Genomic DNA, 25974 nt, shown 5'->3' with positions numbered 1-25974 from the left:
GCTTTTTTGTATCGTTGATAGTCTGTAGTGGGCAGTTTGAGTGAAATAGAAAATCTGGGATTAGTAAAACTTTTGGAGTTGCAGAAATTTTGCTTTTCTTGAAATAAGACTTGAAAACAGAGGGATTTCCCAAGATTAGCATCAAATAAGAAATAAAAAGTTATTTTGCTTGAATAAAATAAAAACACTAACCACAAAAATGCAACAAGTTTTGCAAAGTGGAGATTTTACCACCAGAAGTTTTGGTTTCCCATTGGTTGAAAAAGGGTGGTATGATGTAAACACTCACCAATGAGAAACACATGTTGGGGTAAGGAGGAATGTCATACCCTGTCTGTAGTTCCCTGGGCGGGACACAGCAATAATGCGTATACCTCACTCTGTTGATGAAGTTACTGATCCCAGGGCTGTTGAGTAGGACCCGAAACTGTGTGCACTTTTTGTTAAAGCATCTGTTTGTCCTTCCATGTACCACTTTGGAGAGGGAGGGGTGAATGGAGTGGATAACTGTTCACAGGGAAACATAATACGGGGTGTGGCATACATAGGTTTACAGCTGTTTGTATTATTATCAGTTAATAAAAAATAATACAAGAATAGACTCTGTGTTTTGCATACTCACAACTGTAGCTGTAAACCTACTTTGCCCCACCCTGTATATGGCCCTGGAATGAACAGAGAATTGGCTCACCTGGGAACTCACATCTTATCCTCATTGGCTTCATTCTCCAACCAGAAGAGTGAAGCTGATGTCAACCAACTAATATTTATTCAAGAACCTCTAAATAGCAAGCCTTTGGGGTGGAAGTGCTTTAAAGAATCAGCCAAAGAAATTGCAAATTCTCCATGACACAACCATGTAGAATGGCAGGTGTTTTTTAGTTTGTGTTTTAACTCAATAGAACTTGCCAGGGGATTTTATTTTCTTCTTTATACTTCTCTGTATTTCACAATTAATTTTAAGATGTGCATTTACTTTTTAAGTAAGCAAAAGCTAGTTCAAAATAAGTTCTTTTTATGAAACTACATTTTAAATTGAATCTTGGCTGAAATGATTCTCGGTCATGTTTTCTCTTTTTTGTTTACTGAATTTATTGGGGTGACATTGGTTAATAAAATTATGTAGGTTTTAGGAGTACAATTCTATAATGCATCATCTGTATATTGTAATGTGTGTTCACCATCCCAAGTCTCCTTCCATTACCATTTACCCCCCTTTTCACTCTTCTACCTCTCCCCCACCACACTGCCTCTCTAGTAATCACGATACTATTGTCTGTGTCTATGAGGTGTTATTTTTTCTTAATCCCCTCACCTTTTTCAGCCAGCTCCCCCACCTCCTTCCCCTCTGACAACTGTCAGTCTGTTATCTATGCCTGAGTCTGTTTCTATTTTGTTAGTTTATTCTGTTTATTAGATTCCACATATAAATGAAATCATATGTTACTTGTCTTTCTCGGATTGGCTTATTTTACTTAGCATAATACTCTCCAGGTCCATCTATGCAGTTGCAAAGGGTAAAATTTCCTTCTCTTTTATTGCCGAGTAGTATTCCATTGTGTAAATGTGCCAGCTTTTGTATCCACTCATGTACTGATGGACACTTGGGCTGCTTTCAAATCTTGGCTATTGTAAATAACACTGCAATAAACATAGGGGTGAATATATTCCTTCAAATTAGTGTTTTGGGTTTCTTCAGGTATATCCCCAGAAGTGAAATTGCTGGGTCATAAGGCAGTTCCATTTTTAATTTTTTAGGTAACTCCATACTGCTTTCCACAGTGGCTGCACCAATCCGCATTCCCAACAGTGCATGAGTGTTCCCCTTTCTCCACATCCTCACCAACACTTGTTGTTTGTTAGCATTTTTTTTTCCATTTTGGAGATTGACTATCATTTTGTACTCACCTAGAAAGTGCTGACCTAAAGGGTTATAATAGGGACATATGGGTAAAGTGGCAATGGGTAAGAGATACTTAGTTTTCTTCCACTGGGTTTTCTCTTTGTAATTGAAGAACCACTCTCTGAAGAAGAGAGATTAGCACTATCTCCATAAACTAAATGCATACACAACTGCATTCATATGGTCATTTTTCACATATGAATGATGACTCTAATTCTATGTGGGTAGCGAAATGCCTCCTTCAATGTCCTTAATTTCAGGATGGAAATTCTTAAATCCAGGCTTTAAATTTAAATACTCTCACTTCCTAGTTCAGAACTATCTCCTTCACAAATTGCGGGAGAAAAGGACAGGACCAGATTTTCCAGGAGTAGAGAACCCTAACTGGCATTCTTCTTTTTTTTCAATCCTCACCAAGGATATGTTTTACTGATTTCAGAGAGCGGGCAAGGCGGGGGGGCGGGGGGGGGGAGGGCAGTGCTAGTAGACGGGGGGGGGGGGGGGGGGGGGCAGAGAGAGAGAGAGAGAGAGAGAGGAGAGAAACATTGATCGACTGCCTCCTTCCTGCATGTGCCCCTACCAGGAATTGAACCACTAGCCAAGGTATGTGCCCTGACCAGAAATTGAAACAGCAACCTTCCTGTGCAGGGAATGACACTCTGAGTCACACCAACCAACTGAGCCACACTGGCCAGGGCATAACTGGCATTCCTGAAAAGCCTTACAAGCATTAGTAGACACCTGTTCAGAACAAATTTGAGGCTTGGGATTCTAGGGATGGCAATCCAACTGAGTCTATTCAAAGTGACTACTTCCATCCAGGAAGTGAGATGTGGTGAGAATGAGCAGATAACAGAGAGAGAAGACCTGGTTTGAACCCACGCTCCCCTACTTACCAGTAGTATAACCCTCTGCATGTCACTTTATATATCTTGGCCTCCATTCATAAATATGCAAACCACAAACAATACTTAAACAAATGTGCCAACCTTGACTTGGTTATGAGGCTCAAAGGAGTCAATTTATTACGCCTGTAGTAAACTAGTGAGCCCTTCATTTATGAATATATCAAAACAGACAACTAGACTAAGTCCAATTTCTTCTCAGTTCTAATAGAGTAGCTTGTGCATGTACGGGATTGGCTTTCTAAAAATTGGGTCACCTCTTTCCCTCCAGTCGGACTTGTAATCAGTTTTTTGGGTTAACCTCTGCTCGGTATACCTTCCTCTTAATTTCAAAAGCCCAGCATATTCACTGTACTTTCAAAACAGAATGATGATTCCTGGGGAAGCAGCAGATGTGAAGTACCTGTTTTAATGCAAAAGCTTTATTTTTTTAAAATATATTTTTATAGATTTCAGAGAGAAATCTCTCTCTCTCTCTCTCTCTCTCTCTCTCTCTCTCCCCCCCCCTCCCCCGTCTACTAGCACTGCCCTCCCCCCTCCCCCTCCCCCGCCTTGCCCGCTCTCTGAAATCAGTAAAACATATCATTGGTGAGGATTGAAAAAAAAGAATGCCAGTTAGGGTTCTCTACTCCTGGAAAATCTGGTCCTGTCCTTTTCTCCCGCAATTTGTGAAGGAGATAGTTCTGAACTAGGCATTTTTATAGATTTCGGAGAGGGAGAGAGAGAGACAGAAACACCAATGATGAGAATCATTGATTGGCTGCCTTCTGCACGCCCCCTACTGGGGATCGAGCCTGCAACCCAGAATGCAAAAGCTTTAAAAACCAAAACAAATAAACCAATAAAAAAAAAAAACATAGCAAAGCTTAAGTTGGTTACATCCACATCTCCACAGAGCTTTAGTCTGAGTTGCCTCAACAAAGGGTCAGCTTCTATTCCAATTCCCTTAATTTCTCTTTTAATGTAAAATTTTTCTTTAATTTTTAGTTGAGATGTAATTGACATATAACAATGTATTAGTTTTAGGTGTACAATGTACTTTAAATTTTTTTCAATTCCCCTTAATTTCTGATGCGAAAATATGAATGTAGGCAGCAGCAAGGGGGTAAGTTAGAAGAACCTGGGCTTTGAATCTGATAAGGAAGCTCAAATGCTGCACCTGCTAAGGTTACTAGCTGGTGTGGCCTCGGGACCAAGGACTCCAGCTGGCAAAGCCCTGCCTTTCTCTACCCCACAGGGATGGTGCCCATGCCTGCTTCCCGGCTGAGGCCAGGACTCACTGAGATCGTCTGATCAGGCCGCCCGGCTCAAATTAGGGGCTCCATAGATGTCAGCCTCCCTTCTTGTAGAGGACCTGAGATTTTAAATTAAAAGCTGCGTATTTCTGAAGTCGCCAAGTGTATATTTATTTTTGGAGAAAATGGGGTCGTGCACTCCAAGAGCGAGTACATCAAAAGGATGCAGGTGCCATTTCCGGTCAGGTCACACACCGAGGCTTCGGGTTCCATCCCCAGTCGAGGCCCATGCAGGAGGCAACCGATCGATGTTCCTCTCTCACATCGATGTTGCTCTCTCTTTCTCTCCCTTCCTCTCTCTCTAAAAAATCAATTTGAAAACACACACATCCTCAGGTGAGGATTAAAAGGAAAAAACAAGCTGGAAGAAGAGCTTCTTGGGACCGGTATGCGGATTGGTGCTTATACTCTCAGCAGGGAAGGCCCTTGTCCCCTTGCGAGCCTCCTCTCTGTAGGCTGGTTGGCTTGGTGATGCCTGCCACATACCTCAGGGCTGACATCAGCGCCTGCCTTGCTCTCCCCGTGGGCCATCTCAGAGGAAGCTTTTTGTGTAGGTTCTGGGTCCTTATTATACTATTACGTCTGAGCAGGTCTCCCCTGAGAAGCAGGATCCAGTGGGAAGGGGGAAGGGGTGGTCTGTGTGGTTATTTGATTTTCTGTGAAGCCTTTTCCAATTCTGAGACATATCACAAGGGCACATTCCTCCCAGCCTCTGTCTTCAGCTCTAACCACGCCTCATGGACCCAGGCTCCAACCACAGAAAAACAAACAAGGCTTTGATTCCGTTGTGAGAAAATCAAAGAACTGCTGAAACTCACTCAAAGGGGGGAGGGGGGGGGGCAGAGAGAGAGAGAGAGAGAGAGAGAGGGGGGGGGGGGGGGGGCACTACTCCTTACCATATACTGTGTACTACTTTCGACAAACAGCCCCAATCAGAAAGAAGAAACTTATGTTTAGCTTTCTGAACTGCCTGGAAGAGTTTGAGAGCTATTTTGGCTGTGGCTGCCCAGTGAATGAGGTTTCTGAAATTAGTCTTTTAGAGTCAACCTTCTGAAATTAAAAAAAAAAAAAAAAAGCCTTCAACACTCTCACCCTGGAAAAAAAGACTGCCTGCCAAGTTCAAATTTTCCTTGGCCAAAGTAACCACCAATTCAGCCTTTCAATGAGGTTATAAAGAAAGTATTTCCCCTTGACTTCGGAGAAAACACCTTTCATGTGACCTCCAAACTATTACTTATTTTTTAAAGGCACACAAAATAAACTCCCCCCCCCACTCCAAAACGGTGCTTGTCACTGAATTCTGTAAGATCAGAAGTCTTCTGGGGACCAGGGTGACAGGGGTCTTCTGGATGCTGGTCATGTTCTACTTGCTGAGCTGCACACTGTCATCGCTGCGCTTTTCTGAATGTAAGTGATGCCTCAATAAAAAGTCCTTCCCAAACAAAGCAAAACCGAACACCCACTGCCCCCGCCCCCGAAGACAGCAAACATAACTTTCTGTGCGTGCACAGCCTGTAGAGAGCCACTTTCAGAAAACCCTCAGCAGAAATGCCTCACACACACAGCACAACATCAGACGGCAACCAGACGCTCAGAAAGCAAACTTGATCCCCAAGCCGAACCATTCTGCAGTTCCCATCAGCAGCTCCCACTTTTCCAGCCTGACTGGTAGCAGCCCTGTGAGGTCTATGTTAAGAAGCTAAGCTGGCATTCAAACTGGGGCGAGGCAGAGTATGCTGATGTTTTGAACTCCCAGAGAAGTCTTCATTCGGGTGAACACAGAATGCACTGTCCTACGAGGTTACTGTATCATCTATGTGCCTCTACATAAAGGCAAAGTGGGCACTTACCTATTTGGTCTTCGGGGATCAGTGACTCAATGGGGGGGTCCAGCTCCGAGCTCTGAGACAGGTAGTTCTTCACCTGGGTCATGAACTGCCGGATGGTCTGCAGCAAGTCCGTGCTGGACACATGGCACTCCTTGTTCTCCTGCAGAAAGCTCACGTAGTCCTGCACCAGGCAGCCGAAGTAGGTGCACTTGTCCCGGGACAGCTCGGAGATCCTGCGGACCATGCGCTTCTCGGGGGTCATGAAGGAGCTGAACACCCCGCTCATCTTGCGGAGCTGGGACTTGAAGAGCTTGGGCAGCACGAAGGAGCTGTTCCTCTTCTTTTTGGACTTGATGGGGGGGGCCATGGTCTCCTGATCGCTCTCCTCTTCGTAGTCCTCCTCCAGGCTGCTGTTGGTGTCCGCCTCGTAGCCAAACAGAGGCATGCTGCGGTCGAACTCGAGCGAGTCGGAGGAGGAAGTGGAAATGCTCATGTCGCTGAGCCTCTGTCTGCCTCCATGCCACGGGGGCCGTGATTCAGAGCAGGCGGGCTGGGCCCTTGTGCAATCCCCCGGGGCCTCGGCAGGCGGGGCGCCACCTGGGCTACCAGCTGCGCTGGGCTCCTGCTCCTGCGGCAGCTCCCGAGCCTGGTCCCCGCCAGGCTGGCTGCTGGTCAAGGTCTTTGCGCCGCCTCCCGCCTGCAGAAAAGAAGCCTGCTTCTTCAGCCGGGGTGGAGGGATGGGGGTTGGTTTCGTTCCAAGCAGAGCTACGTTCCCATGTTTGTTATGGTTGACTGTTTCTGGCATGCCCGCCCGGGTTTCAGTCCTGGACAGCTGAGGGCTTGTGTGCAGACTATTAATAGCGGGTGGCGGGGGCCTGGGTGGGGGGGACCGAGGCCTCTCGGTGCCATTCGCGTTGGGAGTCCTTGTGCAGGGCCGCTTCAGGCCTCCACTGAGGTCCTGGCTGTGCACTTTCAAGAAAAGAGGATTAATAAAACACAGGGCTCCGTTGGTCTGGCTGCACTCCAGCTCCGAAGGCGTCCTGGTTTTTATAGAATGCACTCCATTTATAAGGCAGAGCTGGCGGGAGGCGGGACAAACACCGTCTGAGGAGGGAGTCCTATGGGGAGGTGGAGGGTTTGGGGGTTTGTTGTCAGCTGGAGAGCTCCAAAAATCTGAAAGTCATCATCAGTGAACACAAGAATGTAAATACAGTACACGGGGTCATTCCTTCACAAATAAAAAAAGCACAGTTTCATGACAATCACAATGGAAGGGGAAGCACTTTCGTTGGTGTTTTTTGTGTGTGTTTTTGTTTTGTTTCTGTTTTGTGTGCTTTAACTGCATCATTCCCTTACTGGGAGGGTAGAAATGCTGCAAGCTCAGCTGTGGGCTCAGGCAGGCGCCAGGGATTTTCACCTTCAAAGCCCTTGAGAAATGGTGTGGCCAACATACAAAGCCAGCCCAGCCTTCTCCCAGGTGAGGCACAAAGAACCAGATACAGTGGTTTTTTTTTGTGTTTTTTTTTTTTTTACAGTATAAGCTTAGAAAAGGCCAGAGGGCTCCCTGACTTTACAAAAACCAAGCCACTCTCAAAGCCACAGCACCCTCCCAACTCCCTTCTCCTGGGATGCCCTCCACAGAGGGCGGGCAGTTCCCCTTTAATGGGCAGGAGCGGCAGCTGGGGCCTGAGGGATGTTACACAACCCGCTTGGGGTTTTACGTGTTCAGCATTAAAACCCCAAAAGGAGGAAAAAATATACTCATGGGTCCCATCAGCAAAAACGAGGACAGCAAACTTATGCAAATGCTAAGTCCAAGTTCAACCATTTATCTTTGTGGTTTGCTGACCATCCGCCCCAAAGCCTATAACCTCCTCACCCAGACCTATACATATTCAACACTCTTCGGAGCAGTACAGGTTGTCTATTGCAAGTCATACTGCCAGAGTCCCCTTTTCCAGCTGGGTCTGTTTTCCATGCGAATCGAGGAAGGCAGTGCTGTCCGTTGTAATTTCCATCTGGAATAGGTCATTCTCTCTCTCTCTAGCTCTGCCTTGCTGTGTTTGCTTACAATGTGTTTCTTTCTTGTGGGCCCAGAATGGCTGGTCATGGGGTGTGGGGGGAGACTGATATTGGGAGCACTTGCCCTGCCTTGTCTGTGATGGAAACACGCCTGATACGGGGGCTTGTGTCACCTGCCTTCTCGCATCCTTCCTTCCCCTCCCTCTCGTTCTGTGCTGTCCAACACGACAGCCAACAGTCCGCTATCTATGGCTGTTGAGCATTTGAGATCCAGCAAGTGCCTCAGAGAAACTCAGCTTTCACTTTTATTTAATGTTACTTAATTCAGATTTAAAGACTGATGCTCAATTCAGTTCCTGGAAAACTGTGAAGCAGGCTTGGCATTTGGGTATGTGAATCTACTTTTTCAACCGTAAATTTAAGGAAATCTAAATGCACATCATGTATTTCTGTTGAAAATTTAGTGCCTAAACAGAGATATGCTGGAAGGAGAAAATACATTCTTAGTATGAAAAGAAGAATGTAAAATAGTTCATTAATATTTTAATATTGATTATATGTTGAAATAACATTCCAGATATCTTTCATCAAATAAATTATAAAAATTAATTTCACCTATGTCCTTTAAATTTTCTTTAATGTGGCTACTAGGGAATTAAAAATTACACACTGGCTGCCTTCTATGTGTTTCTATCGGCCAGTGTGGGTCTTGGTGGAACTGCTCCGACTGTCAGCCATGGCTAACACAGGCCATGTTTGCCTTTTTCTTTGCAGGGCACTACTGCTGCCCATGACGCTTCAGTCCTTCCGCGTCAGCACAAAGCATACACTGCACGCTGAACCCCGAATCCAGGAGTTATGGGGACAGACGTCACAAGAGAAAACTGAGCCCTGATGCATGTCTTCAAGGGGTCTACAGTCTAGCTGGTTATATTAACTTAAATTCAGGAACTGTTTAAAATGCTAAAGGTGTGTAAAACTCAGTTTGTAGGAGATGGCATAGCTTTTCAGCGGGGACATTTATACAGCCCTGGTATTTTTTAGCAAGATTCTATTCCCCAATCCTACTACCCAACTGCCCATGACCAGGCTTCAGACACACTGGGCAATTCTTTTGGAGCAATCGGGTTGCAGAACCAAATCTGAATCTACCTCCGGGCTTCTCTATGAATTATGCAGGCTCCCTTGGCAATGACATCGGCTTCAAAACAAATTTATGTTAACAGAAAAATATGCCAAAGGGGCAACACATACATTTTTATTTGCTGGGTCAAATATAGTTTCTTAGGCCTTAGGAATCCCAGCACTTGCCCTTCGGAGTCGCAAGCTTCCATTCAAAGACTATGGCCTGGTTGTTTATCTGCAGACCGAAGCCCTATGATCTTGAGAATTTTCCCTTCTCATCTAGGAGGGAAAATGTTCTGTAAAAGTTAAACCCACATGAAATCCCCAGGACAGTAGGACAAAGAAGTGAAACTGGGTGAACTGTATGTCCTGACCCACTGTCAACCACTGTCTAGCAGCTCGGTGTTGGGTTTAGGGCCTCCAAGAGGCCGGAGGAGGAGCCAGTGCCGGCCAGAGCAAGGATGCTTGGCGGCGTAAGAGACATGGCCCAGAACACCAGGACCGGAACTGAACAAGAGAGGAAGCGCGACAGATGTTACTCTAGACGCCTGTGCTGTCAGGAGTTCCATCGATGCCCGATGCCTGTGGTTCCTCTAGAATCAAACCCGTGCACATGAGAGGCGCCACACTGGGTTTCCCTTTCTGTCAGGCACTGCCTTTCCCCAGCACGATGCCCCAGCAAGGAGAGAAATGACACACTGCAGAATTGTGCATTACAACAGGACACTTAGGATAGCTCAAACGCAAAGACGCTGCAGGGACATGGGGGTTGTTACCCAGACAAACTCAGCACGGGCCTTTGCGGATTGGTGCAACATCTGACTTAGGAAAAGACCCTCAGAAGATGTGATTCAGGAACCTTTTGGACCTGAAGTTTTGCCATGGAGATCGGGATTACTCTTTGATGAATCATCAGCCAGCCCACCATTGACTCTGCTCCATGGAGTCATTTCAAAAGACACCTGGGCCGGGGCCCCCACTTACTTAGTCCCAGCTGGGCTAGTTCTTCAAGCTGAGCCTCAGTCTTGGCTGTTGAAATGGCATAAGGCAACTTCAAGGTAAACGGCAGAACGTCCCTAATTTTTCAGGAGAGAGAATATTTGTAATTACGTGTCATGTTTCTATCTCTTACTTTTATTTCCATCCTAGACGTATTTTAGCTTAAACTATTTTAAGTGTCCTAAGTAGACATCAAATTCTGCCTAACCGGAAAACTTCTGCCTGTGTTAACACACTCAGGACCAGATTTCCTTCCTGGTTAGTTACAATGTACCTCGGGATAATATCGGAACTGTCGGTGGATCGATCATAGACATAAAACATTCTTACTGATTTCCTAGATGCTCTGAATGTTGGCTCCCAACTCCCAGGGCAGGAATGTGCAATTTGAAACCAACATTTATTGTTCCATTGCATTGCACGTGGCAGATTCTCAATGAATATGGACATAAGAGTTCCTCTGTGTTTTAGGGTAGTGCACATGAACCCCGGGGCGTCTTTTTATACTGCATACTCGGACTCGGAGGGTCTGGGTGAGGTTGGAGATTCAGCATTTCTGCCAGACTCCAAGGCCATGTTGCTGTCCTGAGATCACACTTGGAGTAGGAAGACAAATTTACAGGACCTCGTGCAACATCCCGGCGACCACGCAGCATGCGGGCACCATGTGTAGACCGACACATACTGCACTGCAGCAACGCAGACTCACAGGCCCAGCAAGAAAATGCTGAGCTGGCACCAGGGTGCTTCCATGTCCAGGGCACAGCTCTGCCCCTAGAAAATGCATGGACCACGATCTCTTGCTTTCTCAGAAAGGGTAAAGGCAGGCTTAATAAACATATGTTCATTTTCATAGATAAGGGGTAGGGCCATGCTCTAAGCATTGGCGAGTTCTTCACAGGGCTCAGCACAACGCCTCACCTATAACAGACAGGGAGAAAGTGTGTTTTGAATAAATGAATGGATGAATGTTCAATACAATGGTGTTATTTTTTTTTTGTGGTGGTATTGAATTTATAGTGAATTCATTAATTCAACAAATGTTTATAGTCGTCTACGATGTGCCAGACCCTGTTCCAGGTGGTGGGGAAAAAAACAGACAAAAGTCCCCACCTGCACAGAGCTTCATTTAAGTGGACACCAACAGGCAATAAACAATTATGCAACTGACAGAATCTACGAGAAGGGGATGTGTGCCCTGGATAAAAATAAAGTGCAAAAGGGGCATAATAAAGAGTGTTCACGTGTGAGAGTTGGCCAGGGACAGCCCCAGGAGAGGATAGCGTTTGATTGAGCATCTAAAGGTGGCCAGGGAGTAAACGTGAGGAAAAGAACTCTCCAGGCAGAGGGAGCAGCAGGAGCAGAGGCCCTAGGGTGGGAGAGGGTGTGGCATGTGTGGAGAACAGCCAGGGGCCATCGTGGCTGGGGTGGAGTGAGGGACAAAACTTGGTGCTTCTGCTTGTGTTTTGTCTATACAAGATGCCCTGAAAATTTCCATTGAAGAGAATAACTATACAAAAAAAAAACTTGTTGTCTACTATAAGATTAGGCAACATTCTTGGCTGCAACGGATTAAATCTGAATGACTGAGAATTTTGGAACCCTTGAAGCTGCTGACAATGAATAACAAATTAGAAAGGTCAATGAGAAGAGCCAAACATAAATAAATGTACTAGTGTCACGAGGGCTCTAACACACTGCTAATAAAAATGCTAGGAGTCGGGCAGGCTAGACGGAGTCAATGGGGGAAACAGGGAAAATATGTAATACTTTCAACAGTAAAGATTTTTTAAAAAAAATGCTACAAGTTGGCAGTCAGGAGGCTCCTGTTTGTTTCCTGGGGTGTCTAGCCTGGGTCACCTCTTGCTTCCAGAAGACCCTTTCACCTGTCCCCAGATGCTGTGAGCACCTCCTTCTACTTGTCACCTTGCCTCTGTTCCAGAGGAAGCAGGTGGAGCCTCAGGGGATGGCAGCATCTGTAATAGCTGCTGCCTGACCCCGGGAGACACATGACCCTGGTTATAATCTTCCACGAAGATCAGTGGGAACCAGGACTTTGTAACGCCTAAGAGCCACGCGAATATATGTTTTTATGGCTGTACCAACTTAGTATCTACAATTTGGGGGAGAAAAGCTACATACAACACAATCAACCTATGTTTATTTTAAGCTTTTACCTTGCCCAATGCAGTACCTTGAGCTTAAATATCACATGACTGTTTTTGTTTTTTCTTAATGACACAGATGACAGGAAACAACATCTGCCATTTGCTAATGGGTGGTTTTAGGCTTTGATCTACTAGAAAATTAGATGTTGTACACGAGTCCTCTCTCACTGTGCCAGCCAGGCCTCCAAGCACACAAGCACATGCTCACAGGTGCTCTCTCTCTCTCTCTCTCTCTCTCTCTCTCTCTCTCTCTCTCTCTCTCACACACACACACACACACACATACACACACGGGGCACTTCCTTCTCACCTACACACTGTTAAGTAAAGGGGCCCTGATTCTAAAACTTGCATAACAGATCAAATAAAGCCATCTTAGGTATAAACATTTCACCCAAGAGTTTTTTATTTTATTTTAACTTTGCTCTATACATGTTGTATTTCTAAAGGGGAGAACACTAACTTTATTGACCACCTACTATTGCACTGCACCCAGCACCTTACCTCATGGGGGGCCCATACACACCCTGGGAGGAAAGTTACATGTCCCTCTTTCCATATGTCGGGAACATAGGATAACGTAGATGAATAGGTCCCTACACCCACTCACAGAGCTGATGTGGGATGAAGTGTGGGACCCCAAGCCTGTGGATCTGTGCTGGCTAGTGGGAAAATATGGGCTTTGGTATCAACACAGGACTGAGTTCAAATCCATTACTTGCTCCTGGTTAATTGAATGTGGGCAAGTCTCTCACTCTTGCCAACTCACAGTCTTCATGATCCTAATTTCAGGGTTTCGATGAGAATTAGAGCTAATGTGTGAATGGTGCCTAGCACAGATACAGAAAGCCCCTGAAATGACAATGACATTTAATAATTAATCATGATAATTATTTCCTCTAACCTCTTGCTACTCAAAGTGCAGGTTAGGACCAGTGGCATGGGCCTCATCTCCTGGGCACTCTTTGGAAATGGACTCTCAGGCGCTGCCGCAGACCCCCGCAGTTGGAGTCTACATTCTAAGAACCTTCCCGGTGGTTCTGGCAGAAGTTTGCCAGGCAGTGCCCTACACTTCACTGATGACACCAACCGACAGTGAGCTACTAGGCACCGCTGGCCAACCTGTGCACTGCCATTTGTATTCTCAGCTATACTTTTCAATGCCCTCCCGCTGTGGCAAATCACATGCTTACTGATCCGTGAATTCTCTCGTCTAGTGCATACGTGCATATATGCTCTGTTTGAATGCCAGAGCTGACAGTCCAGCCACCTTCTCTACCTGAATATATTCAGGTACTAACAACCAACTAGGACAGTGGTCGGCAAACTCATTAGTCAACAGAGCCAAATATCAACAGTACAATGATTGAAATTTCTTTTGAGAGCCAAATTTTTTAAATTTTAACTATATAGGTAGGTACACTGTTATTAACTTAATTAGGGTACTCCTAAGGCTTACGAAGAGCCACACTCAAGGGGCCAAAGAGCCACATGTGCCTCGTGAGCCACAGTTTGCCGACCACAGAACTAGGACATTTCAAAAATATTTTGGTAAGACTGGATCAAATCAATTAAGAACACAGATGTAAGTAAATGAGTAACATGATGGAAAGGAGAAACAAAAACATCAAGAACCTTTGCATCTTGAAATAAATAGGAAAATGAATCGCAGGTCTCCCTCGTCACAAAATGTCAACGCTGGGATTTTTCTGTAAGCATCTTATTATATTCGTTCCCATCATGCTTTGCAGTTTATAAAAGGCTTTTGCATTCTCCTTCAATCATGGAACAGCCCTGGACAGCAGGCATTCCAGTCTATTATGACATCGAGGGGAGAGATGGTATCTTTTGTGTGCTGCTGCCCAATGCTGGTTTATAGGTGTAACCATCTTTCACAACAATAGCACAGTCACCAATAAGCAAACTATGAAGAGTAACTACTGGCCAACTTCACCTCTAACTGGCATGTTAGTGTTGAAAATCACTCCCAGGGCCTGGTCAGCCTCCAGCCAGACCAGGTGTGGTCCCCTGGGGACGGTGAAGGCTCCTGAGCCAGCTCCCGTCTTGGGGCAGCAGATGTCCTCACACAGGCCAGGGGCTCCTGCCCACACCTTGGCAGGTTTCGCCCCCTGGGACACTCACAGGGCTCTGGTCCAATTCTAGGTGAAGCCCCTTGTTTCTCCCTGCTGGGAAGCAGCACAGGGTCCCCCTCCAAAAGGGTCTCCCCATCCTCAGGCAATCGATTGTGTGGGTTCCCCTGGCCTGGTGACCAAAGAGCTTAGTACCTGCCCCTGAAAGGCCTCATCCAACCGGTACAAGGAGCATCTAACTCAGTCCTGGAGAAATAGCCTGATCCTCAAATTCACATAAAATAAGCCAATCCCAAGTAAGCTTCTCGGCCTCAGAGAGGCTGTGAGAAGTGATCTTTGAAAACCACCATGAATAGCGCATGCCCGTCACCACTCTTCCAACTGCGACAGACACAGAAAAGCACAGGAGGCCAACTGAGCTCAGAGGGGCAATCATCGCTGCAGATAAAGAGCTAGGGTCCTATATCGCTGAAAAAACACTTGATGTGAACAACTGTTATGCCTAGAAAGAAAAGAAAAAAAAAAGGTCTTGCACAACTCCCACCCTCCTGACACTTGCTAACCTCGTGGTGTTTGGCTTAACTTCATGTCGACTGAGACGGTCGCTTTAATGAGGAAAAGGCCATGAGCACCCAGTGGCCCTGAGGGATGGTGACGCACAATGTGTAGGCTGGGTTAAGGGACCCATGTTTTTAGAATGAACTGCACTCCTTGAAGGGTTTTCGGGAAATTTATCAAGGATCTTTCAATGTTACCGGTTGGCATCACTGGTCCCTTTCTCTCTGTGTGTGCATGTGTGCGTATGTGTGCATGTGTGCATGTGCGTGTATATGAATGTTTGTGTTTCCCCTGCTTGACGGGTCTCTGTAAAAGGAGCCATGGGAGCAGCGTGAGAACATAATCGTACTAATGAATGAGATCCTACATTTGGAGGGGCCAGAGCAATCATTTTGATCTGAAGCCTGGCACAGTGGGCTTGGCGACCATTTTATTTCAGTGGCTAATCCTTCCTGTGACATCTAATCGGTGTACACCTGAGAGATCCCTCTACCCAATTATATTGCATCCCCAGCAGGTGTTGAAAATTATAAGCGAAGAGGCCTTACCTGCTGATGCAGTAGAAAGCAATGAGCCGGAATAAATCCGCAAAGCTGATTCCTGAGCCTTCCAGAGAAAAGGCTGGAAAAGAGAGATTTGGGAAACCAGCTGAGTGTCCCTGAGCACGTTCTGGGAAAGAAAGGCCGGCCTGCACTGTTGCCTGCTGCGAGTATGGGACCATCCCAGCGCCCAGCGCTCAGCGCTCTCAAACAACTACTGTGCGGCTTATCAGAACCAGCTGTGAGGAGGGTGCACGCCAGCCGGAAACAGGCCAGTGCGGAGTGGATGGCCGGGAAACACAGTCCCTGACTCACTCGGAGCACAGGCTCCAATCCTGGTAAACAGACCGGCACACACTCCAATTGCACAACTATGCCTCCCCACCCCCTGCCTCCTTTTTAAGTTCAGAATACAAAGTTGGGCAGGGGTCAAGGGGCCAGTCTGGCTGGAGAGAGAGGCCATCGGCATATGACAGGGCTTGGGGAACACCAAGGCCCCCGCTGCCCTTGGCCCTCCTGAGATGGACCTCCTGGGTTACATACCGCTTTACCAAAACGGGCCACTTCTGGTAAAGACACACGGCAGAAGGAGCACAAAGCTTGGAGGACGACACAAGATCTCCATGAGTCAGTTTTTGTTTGAATTCAGTATGAAAAATTCTAAAACCCATCTACATAGAGTGCCCCCACCCCCACCACTGCCACTACCAAGTGCACAAGTTTCCGAACGGAAAAGAGACGTCTGGCAAGATAGTGGGCCATTTGTACATCTTCCGAATGATGGAACAGCCTGTGGCTGGACTTCAAATGTTCATGGATTTGCCAACCACTCCTCACACCATGTTGGCTGGGGTACCACTCATGCAGTCATTCTTCCCAAAACATTCCAGACATTTAAGTTTGGGAAGATTTCTCATTTCCTCAATCAAATGAGTTTTTCTTCCTTTTATAACACACCATATCCTCATTTATTTTGCCTATCATTTGCTTGTGTTGTATTATTTTGCTTATTTAGCATTTCTGTGGCAGCCAAAACACACCTACGCCTCCACACATATACCACAACAGAGAGACCCACAGAAACACACACTCTCACCACAACTTAGTGAGTGAAATAAGATGAAACCATTTGGGGTAGGTTAACATTGTTGAGCCTTGGTTTTCTCATCTATAAAATGGACAACAGTAGTGCTTTCATTGTCTTCCAGCAGGGTAGCAGTGGGAACTGAAATTTTAAAAAATGGAGTAATTTATGTGAAAACAATCTATACAAAAATAAGGTGGTATTTATTGTTAAACCACATTTTCTAAATGTTATGACAAAACAAGTATCTCTTTTTATAAGTCGTTCCTCTTCCAATTCACCTCAATTCCAGGAGAAAATAGGGCCTGGGAAGGGGCCATCACAGCGGGACCAAGGCCTGTGGTCACTAGTTATGGCACCTTAGTGTTTGGTGCATAAATAGCTCTTTCAACCACTTTAAGTCCCCTGGAAAGGAATAAGGAAGTGACAGAGGTTTTGACAAAAGAGGGAGGAAAACATTTTAGCTGGGAGGGACCTCAGATGAACATCAAGAAAGCCACTAAAGGGGTTTCCAGACTAACTTACCATGGTTAACCTTAGATATTAGAAGATATTTAAAAACAAGTTCTTGGCTGGCAGACTTCCAAAAGCCAGTTCAGCATTGCCTTTGCACCTAGTATTTAATTCATTATCTTTAAAATGGTAGGTTTGAAATCTATCTTCTGATCACCTCCTCATGTAAATAAACTATGAATCATTCACCAGGTTTCACGACCGCTCCTGTGCCTGCACGTGGCAGCTGTTCCCTGGCACCAGTGACCTCGGGAGACCTGGAGGAAAAACATTGCAGGGCCTTGCTGAACTTGAGGCCGATCACAGAGAGGTGGGGAGGTTTCCTTTCTGCTGCAAATGTCTCCTCCAGACTCAGGGACAGGCCATTGGCTTAGTGAGACGATGAAGGCCGGTCTAAGGAGAGTCCCATACCTGCCCTTAAACTGACCGTGATACCTTCAGGTTCTTCCGATGCAGAGACTTGGGTCAAAACTGAGAAGTGAGAATCCTGGTCTCAGCCTCGCTACTGAGACAGCCCACAGGCTTCCCCACGCGCTCCTCCTGCCTTCACACTTCAGCCTGCTGACCTGCGATTTCAATGAAGCCTTTCCCTTTGGGGTGCAGACCTCTCTTTCCCTCCTTCTTGGAGGCTGGCAGCACCTGAGAACTATATGTTTCCTTTGAAATGTGAAACTTGGCCCCCCGATACGTCACATTTCCAGGGACCATGGAAGAAATACCAATGCTACTGAACACCTCTCCCCCCTCAAAACATAGTTAATTTTTCCAAAGGGATGGATCCTGCCTCTGATTAGCTGCATTTCCCAGAAAAGTGAACAGCGATGGCCTGGAGGGAAATGTCTGCTCAAGGGGTTATTCACAAAGATGTGCAGACACATGTTTCAGTATTTGATCCTATAAACAGACAGCCTGCCCCGAAGCTTAGTCATCAGCAAACCTGGGCACCAAATCCATGCTGCACTTAACCGGGAAGCGGGTGAGGAAGCCAAACTCTATTGAGCCTCTGCCATATGCCAAGCAGTAGGCTGCACACTTTGCACATAGGTTGTTAAACTGAACTGTTAACCACTTTCTGAGGTTACTATCAGCCCACTATACAGATGAGAAAACTGAGGTTCCTGGGGTACGTTACCCACCCAGTCATTCAGTGAACCAACGGCAATGCCAGGACTCAGACCCATGCCTGTCTGTCTCAAAGCACAGGCTCTTCCCACTTGCTTGAGAGGCCTGAGGGCCTCATGTCAACCAGGACCCAACCATCTAGTGGCCACTTACTGTATGTGCTTTCCTTTATGGCAAATTCCTTGAGTGGGGCTCCAAGTTCACAGGGCAGGCGAAGGGAGAGGACTTTCTTCTGCATTTTGGTGGATTTACGAACCAGGAAAATCTAGGAGGAAAAAAAATTCAAGCTTAGGAAACATCTAGAAGGTTGGAACCTGGGCATATGATTTTCCATACCTCCAACAAATAGAGTCCCCCTTTATAGCTTAACTGCAAGGCTCAATGCAGGACACGCTGTTCCCTAAGAAAGGTGGGATCAGCAGCAAGCATGCCATAGGTTATGAAGCATTCCTTAATAACTGATTTCCATAAAATTCCTTAATAGCTGACTTCCACAGAATTCCACTCTCCCTTCGACAGAACCTTCCCCAGGAGGTAAGAGCTCCCTTACTCTGCAGAAGCATTTTCAGTTTGGTGATTGTTTTCGTGTGACACATTCTCTGGCGTGACCTTATATGGGTATCTTGGTTGATGAAACCTAGATTCTAAACACAGGCAACATGGCAACAATATGGGTGATGAATTGGGAATTCAATGACTAATTTGGCTCATGGGTATATTTGTGATAGAGATTTGAATGTGTTGTTAACAATGAAAAGACAGGAGTTTTTATGTGTTTGTTTTTTTCACATTAAAATCTGAATTTTTAGCTTCTCTTGGAAAATGCAATGACTTGGCAAGACGAGGCATGGCAACAATCCACTGGAGCCCAACTATGACGGCTCCATGGGAAGGTGGGTAGGTGTGCTCTGAAGTTCATCACGGCCAACACCAAGGCTTGTGGTCCATTGACTCCTGACTCACTTCACTTTCGATAGCTCCCTCAGGTTCTAATGTCTTCAGACACGTGCTTTAAGCTTTTCGGCCTCCGTCACTGCAGAGGCAAGTATGCCATCAACTCCTTTTCAGGCTGTGCTCTGCATCATTCAAAATCAAGAGGACGGGGTTTGTTCCCCTACCGTCTTTATGTTTTCCACCTGATCTTCACTGCGGTCTGTATGTCCAGTCAATAGGTCCTAAGAAACATTTCTGGGGGTGGGGTTGCAGGGGAAGTTATGGGAATGGGGTGTTTGGTAAGGAGTGAAATAGTTCTCTCTTCCCTTCTAGCATCCACGAGGAGGTAGCCGTGGAATTTATCTAGAAGACAGTTCTGAGAGTCCAGGTCTTTAGGACACTCTAAAATTGAAGCAGATGTTTCCTAAATACTATCCCAATGGGTAAAAGCCCAAAGCACTGTGAGAAGAAGCTGTTGGTGAGTGGAAAAGAAGTCATATTCCCTTATTCAGGGGGGGATCTCTTTGAGCCTTGGAGGTAGGGAGAGCACACCGTAGTGGGCAAACTACGGCCCGCGGGCCGGATCCGGCCTGTTTGAAATGAATAAAACTAAAAAAAAAAAGACCGTACCCTTTTATGTAATGATGTTTACTTTGAATTTATATTAGTTCACACAAACACTCCATCCATGCTTTTGTTCCGGCCCTCCGGTCCAGTTTAAGAACCCATTGTGGCCCTCGAGTCAAAAAGTTTGCCCACCCCTGCTAGGCTGATTTCCTGAGTCTCTGTAACCTGAGATCAGGGGTCAGTGAAGTATGGCCAGCAGACCAAATCGATCTTGCCACCTGTTCTTAGGAACAAAGTTTTACTGAATCGGACATGCTCAGTCATTTAAATATTGTCTAAGGCTGCGTCTGCACTACGAGGCGGACTTGAGCGGTTGTGACAGAGACTGTATGGCCCACAAAGCCAAAAATACTTACACTCTGGCCCTTTACAGAAACAGTCTACAGTTGCCCATCTTCAACTGAACATTAATCAAGGATGGTGGGCATCCCAAGAACCCATGCCACCATGGCTAGCCTTTCAAACCTCTCTCTCGCACCTGCTTCTCAGCATTCTAGCTTCTTCCAGCGCGTCTGGCCTCTCCTGATCCATGTTGCTCCTGCCTTCAGCCTGCCCTCAGCCTGCCCATCTCATCAGGCGGGCCCTGGCCAGGGCCCAAGTAGGTGGCCAGAGACAACATCCTGCCTGACTTGCTCCCCACAAGGTCTCAGCAGGAATGGACGTGCCTGACTCCAGAAGGGGAACTGCTACTTAGCAAAGGGCCACCGCCTTCTTTAAGAATTTTGGCAGAAACGCAGGAGCAGACAACACAACCTTCAACAAGTGGGGGCCTCACAGGAGGGGGTCTTGATCACACAGACCAAAACCAGAGGCAACAACCCAGGGTGCTGGCCAAGGAATTCTCTGCAAAGATGATCAAATGCCGCGCCTGACATCCTGAGCATGTTCCAACAGAGTTCTTAGCCCTGTCTGCCTTCTGTCAGATGAGAAACAAAGACTCACTTATAAATCAAAAAGTGGTAACAGGCAGGCTCTGGCTGAAAGGAAATGCAAAAGTTTATTTTCCTGCCCAATTGTTACATTCCTCAGCCAGTTACTGATGGAATTTTATCCTTGCCTTTCCCCATACTTCTGAATGTCTACCTCTTGCCAGGTGTTGCTTCAAGTCTTACTTTACCTAGGATTTGTTGTGGTCATCCTGTCCTTTGGAAGTAGGCATTGCATAAAGCACTGTCCAGGAGAACTTCCTGTGATGATGGAAATGTTCTATAGTCTGCACTGTCCTGAATGGTAGCCTCCTGTGGCTGGTGAGCACTTCAAGTGTGGCTAGGGGAACCGAGGAACTGAATTTTTAATTGAATTTCATTTAATAAATATAAATTTAAATAGCCACATGGGGCAAGTGGCTATCACACTGGACAGCAAAAGATATACCATTCACTGAATAACTTTTTTTTTTTAAGGAAGTTCTATAGAGTTGTGGCCTGGTCTTGATTAAGATGAGATGGACTTGAGTAGGGAGTAGGTGAACAAACTGAATTGGACTTTGATTCATGTGCAAAGCCACTGAGAAAGCCCAAGAAAATTCACCATCATCAGCCAGAGCAGACAAGTCTATGGACAGCGAACTTTTGAAGGTTAGGTCCCAGGTTAGATGGTTGAGCCCCAGGAAGGGTTCCCAGACTCAGAATGAAAGTAAAACAACAGAGACAACTAAACCCCTCCAACCAGGCTCTTCCTAAATGTCTGGTCTCAAGAAGTCAGGCCTGGGGCCTCTGGGCAGCAGCCCCTCCTCGTGACTGAGGTGCCCTGCTGTCCTGCGGAGTCCTGCTCTTCCTGGGGGCAATTGAGCAGATGGAGAGAGAAAGACAAATTGTGAAGGGTTCTGGGAGCTGCCTCCGGAATTTCCCTGCACTGCAACCCAGGTACACGTCGGGAACCGTACTCCCTACGGGCTGCAAAGAACTTTCTAGAACTCCAAGTCTTTTTGTCTTTAAGGATGCAGCAGCGCTGCCTGCCTCAACCTGTTTCCTTGAGGTTGTGAGTCTTACCCCCGGAGGCTGGGACTGTAGGACTTCTGCCGCCTCCTCCTCACTCAGATTCAGCTGCAGCCATATGGAGTGGGTGTGGAGAAGCCGGTCCAAAATGCTGAGCCTGCTGGAGAGGCTGTCATAGCCAGAGTCCCGGGGGCAGGTCTTCACATCCTTTTCCTGGGAACAGCCATCGTCCTTGTGTCTTACCATGCTGGGGAAGAGAGAGTCGGCAGGGGTCAAATGGCTGCGGCACAGCTTCCCTAACAGAGACGGTTCTACAACCTCGTAGGCTAGGCCTGTCATAGCACATACCCCATCTTGTCATCACCACCTACTTGTCTTCCCTCCAGAATGGAAGCCTGAGGGCAAACACCAGGTTATATTTCACTCCGTAGCCCCAATATTAACCGGCAAACTCAACAACACTCAACAGACCCCACCTTCTATTTCTAACCCAGTTTGTTAAAGATTCTAAACATCCTAAATGCTGTTTAGTCTATCTTCTGGCATAAAGCATTTCTTCCTTTGGGCACAGACCCCTAAGTACTAAATTCCATATGAGAACCATGAAGTCCTAAAGCTCAAGAGACTATATCGTAAGAATGACCATGGCATGCTCTAAGCAAAAATAAACCATTCGCATGCAGGCAACCTCATTTTGTGTCCAAATGAATTGCATTTCATTTCTTTTCACCCAGGTAGGAATTTTACTACTAATATTATTTATAATGAAACCTTACAGTGGTATGTTGCTATGCTATTCATAAAATTATGAACAAATTGACATTGTTCATAATCACCATAAAGTGGAAATAGCCCAAATTTCTATCAGGTAATAAATGGATAAATAAAATGTGGCATAGCCATACTTTTTTTTCAGCATAATATTCATTCATCCTTTTATGAATAAAGTACTGATCCATGCTACAACATGGATGAATCTTGAAGACATCATGCTGAATGAAAAACCCCAGACACAAAAGGCCTAATATTCTATGTTTTCATGTATATGAAATATCTAGATAGATAAATATATACCGACAGAAAGATTAGTGGTTTCCCGGGACTGGGAAGGGGTGCAGGATGGGTAGTGATTGCAAATGAGTATGGAGTTTCCTTTTGATGAAATGAAAATGTTCTGGAATGAGATGTGTGAATATACTGAAAACCACTGAATCTTACACATTAGATTTTGAATTGTATGTTATATGAGTGAAAGCTCAATAAAAAAGATATCACACTGACTTCTGCGGCTGCCTTTGACCCCAACATTAATCCCGTTATTGAGTATTTAGCCCCCATTTTACAAATGAGGAAACTGAGGCCCAAGAAGTTATCAAGCTGTCCTGAGTTATAAATAGCCATGAGATGGCAGAACTAGAAATTCAAGTGGTCTGGTGTTCACCCAGCTCTGCGGTAACGAGTAAGATCATGAACACAGGATAGCTTGTACCGATGTGGTGTCTACCCCCGGCCAGGCCCTCTGCAAACATTTTCTCATTTACTCCTCTCAACAGCCCTGAAAGCAAGATACTAGGATCCCACTTTAAAAAGAGAGGACTGGGAGGCTCAGACTGACTGAGTGACTTGCTCAAGGACACGGCTCTGTTAAGAGAGGGAAGTGGAAATTCCGAGCCAAGGCCGGTCAGCTTGGGGGTCTCTTCCCCTCCCCACACTCAGAACTCTCACTTTCCCTGGCCTCAATGAGCTGGTCACCACCTCCTGTCCTGCAGCAGCCAGCGGGACCATCAAACCTGACCCTTCATGTCTGAAGAGCCAAGTTCAGGTTGGAATACAAACGACTTGAAATGTCTAACCTTTCTCCCACCCCCAGCCCCAAGTGTGTAGCCTGGGTGAAGTCCTCCACACTGAAAAAGATGAGGGATGGTTCCAAATATAAGGTGAGACGGGGGATAGGAGGTGTGCTATTTCCATGTGGACCTCTCCACTCCAAGGAAGGTGGACTGAATATGGAAGAAGCCCATCCAAGGTGATCATTTTGGGGTCTCCTTTGGGTAACAACCCATAATGGATAGCCTGTGGGCTGGCCAGGAACCCCATCCTAACTTCTCCCCTTCTTGACTTTCTACATCTCTAAAGACTCATGTCAAGAGTTCCATTTAGTTTTCTCTCAAATATGTGTTTCCCTTTACCTCTGCTACCTGTTTCCAGATGGAGAATCTGACAAGAAAGGGCAATTTCTCATTGTGCATATGACATTCCAGGGCCTCTGGGTATTTTGAAGTGAATCTTTGCAGCTAATAAGAACACACTCTTCAAAATGAATCTGGTGTTAAAATTCCTTTCACATCAGGTAAGAGGAGACTTTAGACCAGCGATTCTCAACCCTGGCTGCCTATTACTAAAATTGCGTGGGGAGCTTAAAAATATTTTGATGGCCAGACTGCACCCAGATCAAATAAATCACACACATGGGGTAGGATGCAAGCATCAGAATTTTTTCAAGTTCCCCAGACAACCCTGACATGCAGCCAAGTTTACAACCACTGCTTTGGACCCGCCTTTGAACCTACATTAGAATCACCTGGGGTTTGTTAAACAACAGATTCCTGGTTTCAGCCCCATATATTCTAATTCTGAAGAGTTGGGGTGGGCCTGGGACTCTACATTTCCACCAAGATCTGGGTGATGTTGCCAGTCTGAGGAGCACTTGCTTGAGACCTAAGTGCAAAATATGCACTGGAGCTCAGATCCAATTAGGTTTTGTTTTTTTGTGTGTGTGTTTTTTAGGGGGGGGGGGGGGCAGTAGCATGACATTGAGCGAACTCACAACCCAATTAAAATAACATTTTATTCCTGCCGTCTCGAGTTGGCGATATTTTACCAAGACCAAATTCTGCAACCTCTAAACAGCAACCCTGACACCCAGGTGTGCTGAGAGTAAACATGTTGACAGTCTTCCTTCCTTAGGAGGGCACATCCCTTGACACCTCAGTTGTTTCAAGAAGCTAAAAACTTTGTTCTGACAACTGACCTCAGCCGAAAGAGCCGGGGCCTCAACAGGGAGCTGGTAAATAAGATTCATGGGGCCTCATAAAGGACCAACCATAAATTAGACCTTGTCTTTGCCAATGACTAAGCAAGTGCCTTTATTCAGCTAGCTATTCTTTGATGTTTGTGGCCTGTTATTACAGAACAAATTGGCTTTTATCAGCCAGCCTAAAGGACAGCCTTCAGAAAGAACTAATGAAGGAAATGCTGAACCTATAGTGAATGCTGGTGGTGCCCTGCCCAGTCCCCCTGTATCAGATCGGGCACCCATGCCCCTGCTGCCCCCTTTTCTTGAACATACCTGGGAAGTTATGCTCTCCTTGGGAGCAGAGGCACTGCTAATGACACAGGGTGTAGAGGAGTGGTCTTCTTGCCTACGGGTAGGACAACTCTGGGGTGCTATTCACGCTTCAGAGCTCCCTGTCCTCAGGCTGAGGCTAGACTTGAGCGGGCCCCAATTCTCTGCCTCGTTTCCTCCCGTTCCACCCTGTATCCTTCAGTCCTGCACACGCTGCTCCCGAGCCTCCCTCAATAGATCACAGCACAGGAATCCCTCCCTGCCTCAGGCTCTGCGTTTAGGGAACTCCACCTAAAACAGAAGCTGATGAGAAATAGAAACTTGTAATTAATAGAAACTTGTAATCCCTAAGACAGATGTCTGCTCGCAAATAAATATAAGGGAGGGCAAAGAATGAGTGGCTTACAAAAGATGAAACAATGTGATCTAACCTAAGAGATAGTGTGATGGTGCAGTCACAGTGGGAAGGCCTCATGAGAGACCCACCTCTTTCTGAGCTTCGTCTTTCCAATCTGAACGTGGAAACCCCACCACCAGGTAGAATTGATGCAAGCATGAATCATGAGTGGATGCTCATGAGTCGCTGGAAGGTGTTAGGGGACAGGTCATTCGCCATCTTAAAACGTCACCCCAGAGATTGCTTATCATGAAGAGGAAAGGGGACCCGACAATGGAGAAACCTGGCAGACATCAACTGAACCAACTGATCAGCCTCCAAAAGTGCCACAGCTGCGATGCTCTGAGGTGTAGCCAAAGCTGGACATGTGGCCTGGCAGAGATTGACCTTCATTTAGAGCAGTGGTTCTCAACCTTCTGGCCCTTTAAATACAGTTCCTCGTGTTGTGACCCCCAACCTTAAAATTATTTTCGTTGCTACTTCATAACTGTAATGTTGCTACTGTTATGAATTGTAATGTAAATATCTGATACACAGGATGGTCTTAGGCGACCCCTGTGAAAGGGTCTTTCGACCGCCAAA

General features: G+C 46.1%; 1 protein-coding gene across 14 annotated transcripts in view; it reads right to left on the bottom strand.

Annotated features, from left to right (window-relative positions):
* Positions 1-25974, bottom strand: part of RIN2 (Ras and Rab interactor 2) — a 212063-nt gene that overhangs the window by 22883 nt on the left and 163206 nt on the right. For 13 of the 14 annotated variants that reach the window (XR_004969777.1, XR_004969778.1, XM_036321036.1 and 10 more), the window contains 5 exons: positions 21704-21896; positions 18306-18417; positions 15443-15515; positions 10064-10155; positions 5954-7105 (listed from right to left, as the gene is read on the bottom strand). Coding sequence is in view for 12 of the 14 variants with exons in the window: in XM_036321036.1 (XP_036176929.1) it covers positions 5954-7105; positions 10064-10155; positions 15443-15515; positions 18306-18417; positions 21704-21896 (1622 nt within the window). In the remaining 2 variants the exon portion in view is untranslated. The remainder of the gene's footprint in view (positions 1-5953; positions 7106-10063; positions 10156-15442; positions 15516-18305; positions 18418-21703; positions 21897-25974) is intronic. The other variant, XM_036321042.1, reaches the window with a different exon arrangement.

The sequence above is a fragment of the Myotis myotis genome, unplaced genomic scaffold (assembly GCF_014108235.1).
Source record: "Myotis myotis isolate mMyoMyo1 unplaced genomic scaffold, mMyoMyo1.p scaffold_m19_p_9, whole genome shotgun sequence".
NCBI classification, from domain to species: domain Eukaryota; kingdom Metazoa; phylum Chordata; class Mammalia; order Chiroptera; family Vespertilionidae; genus Myotis; species Myotis myotis.
This window is presented reverse-complemented; position numbering and strand designations above follow the sequence as displayed.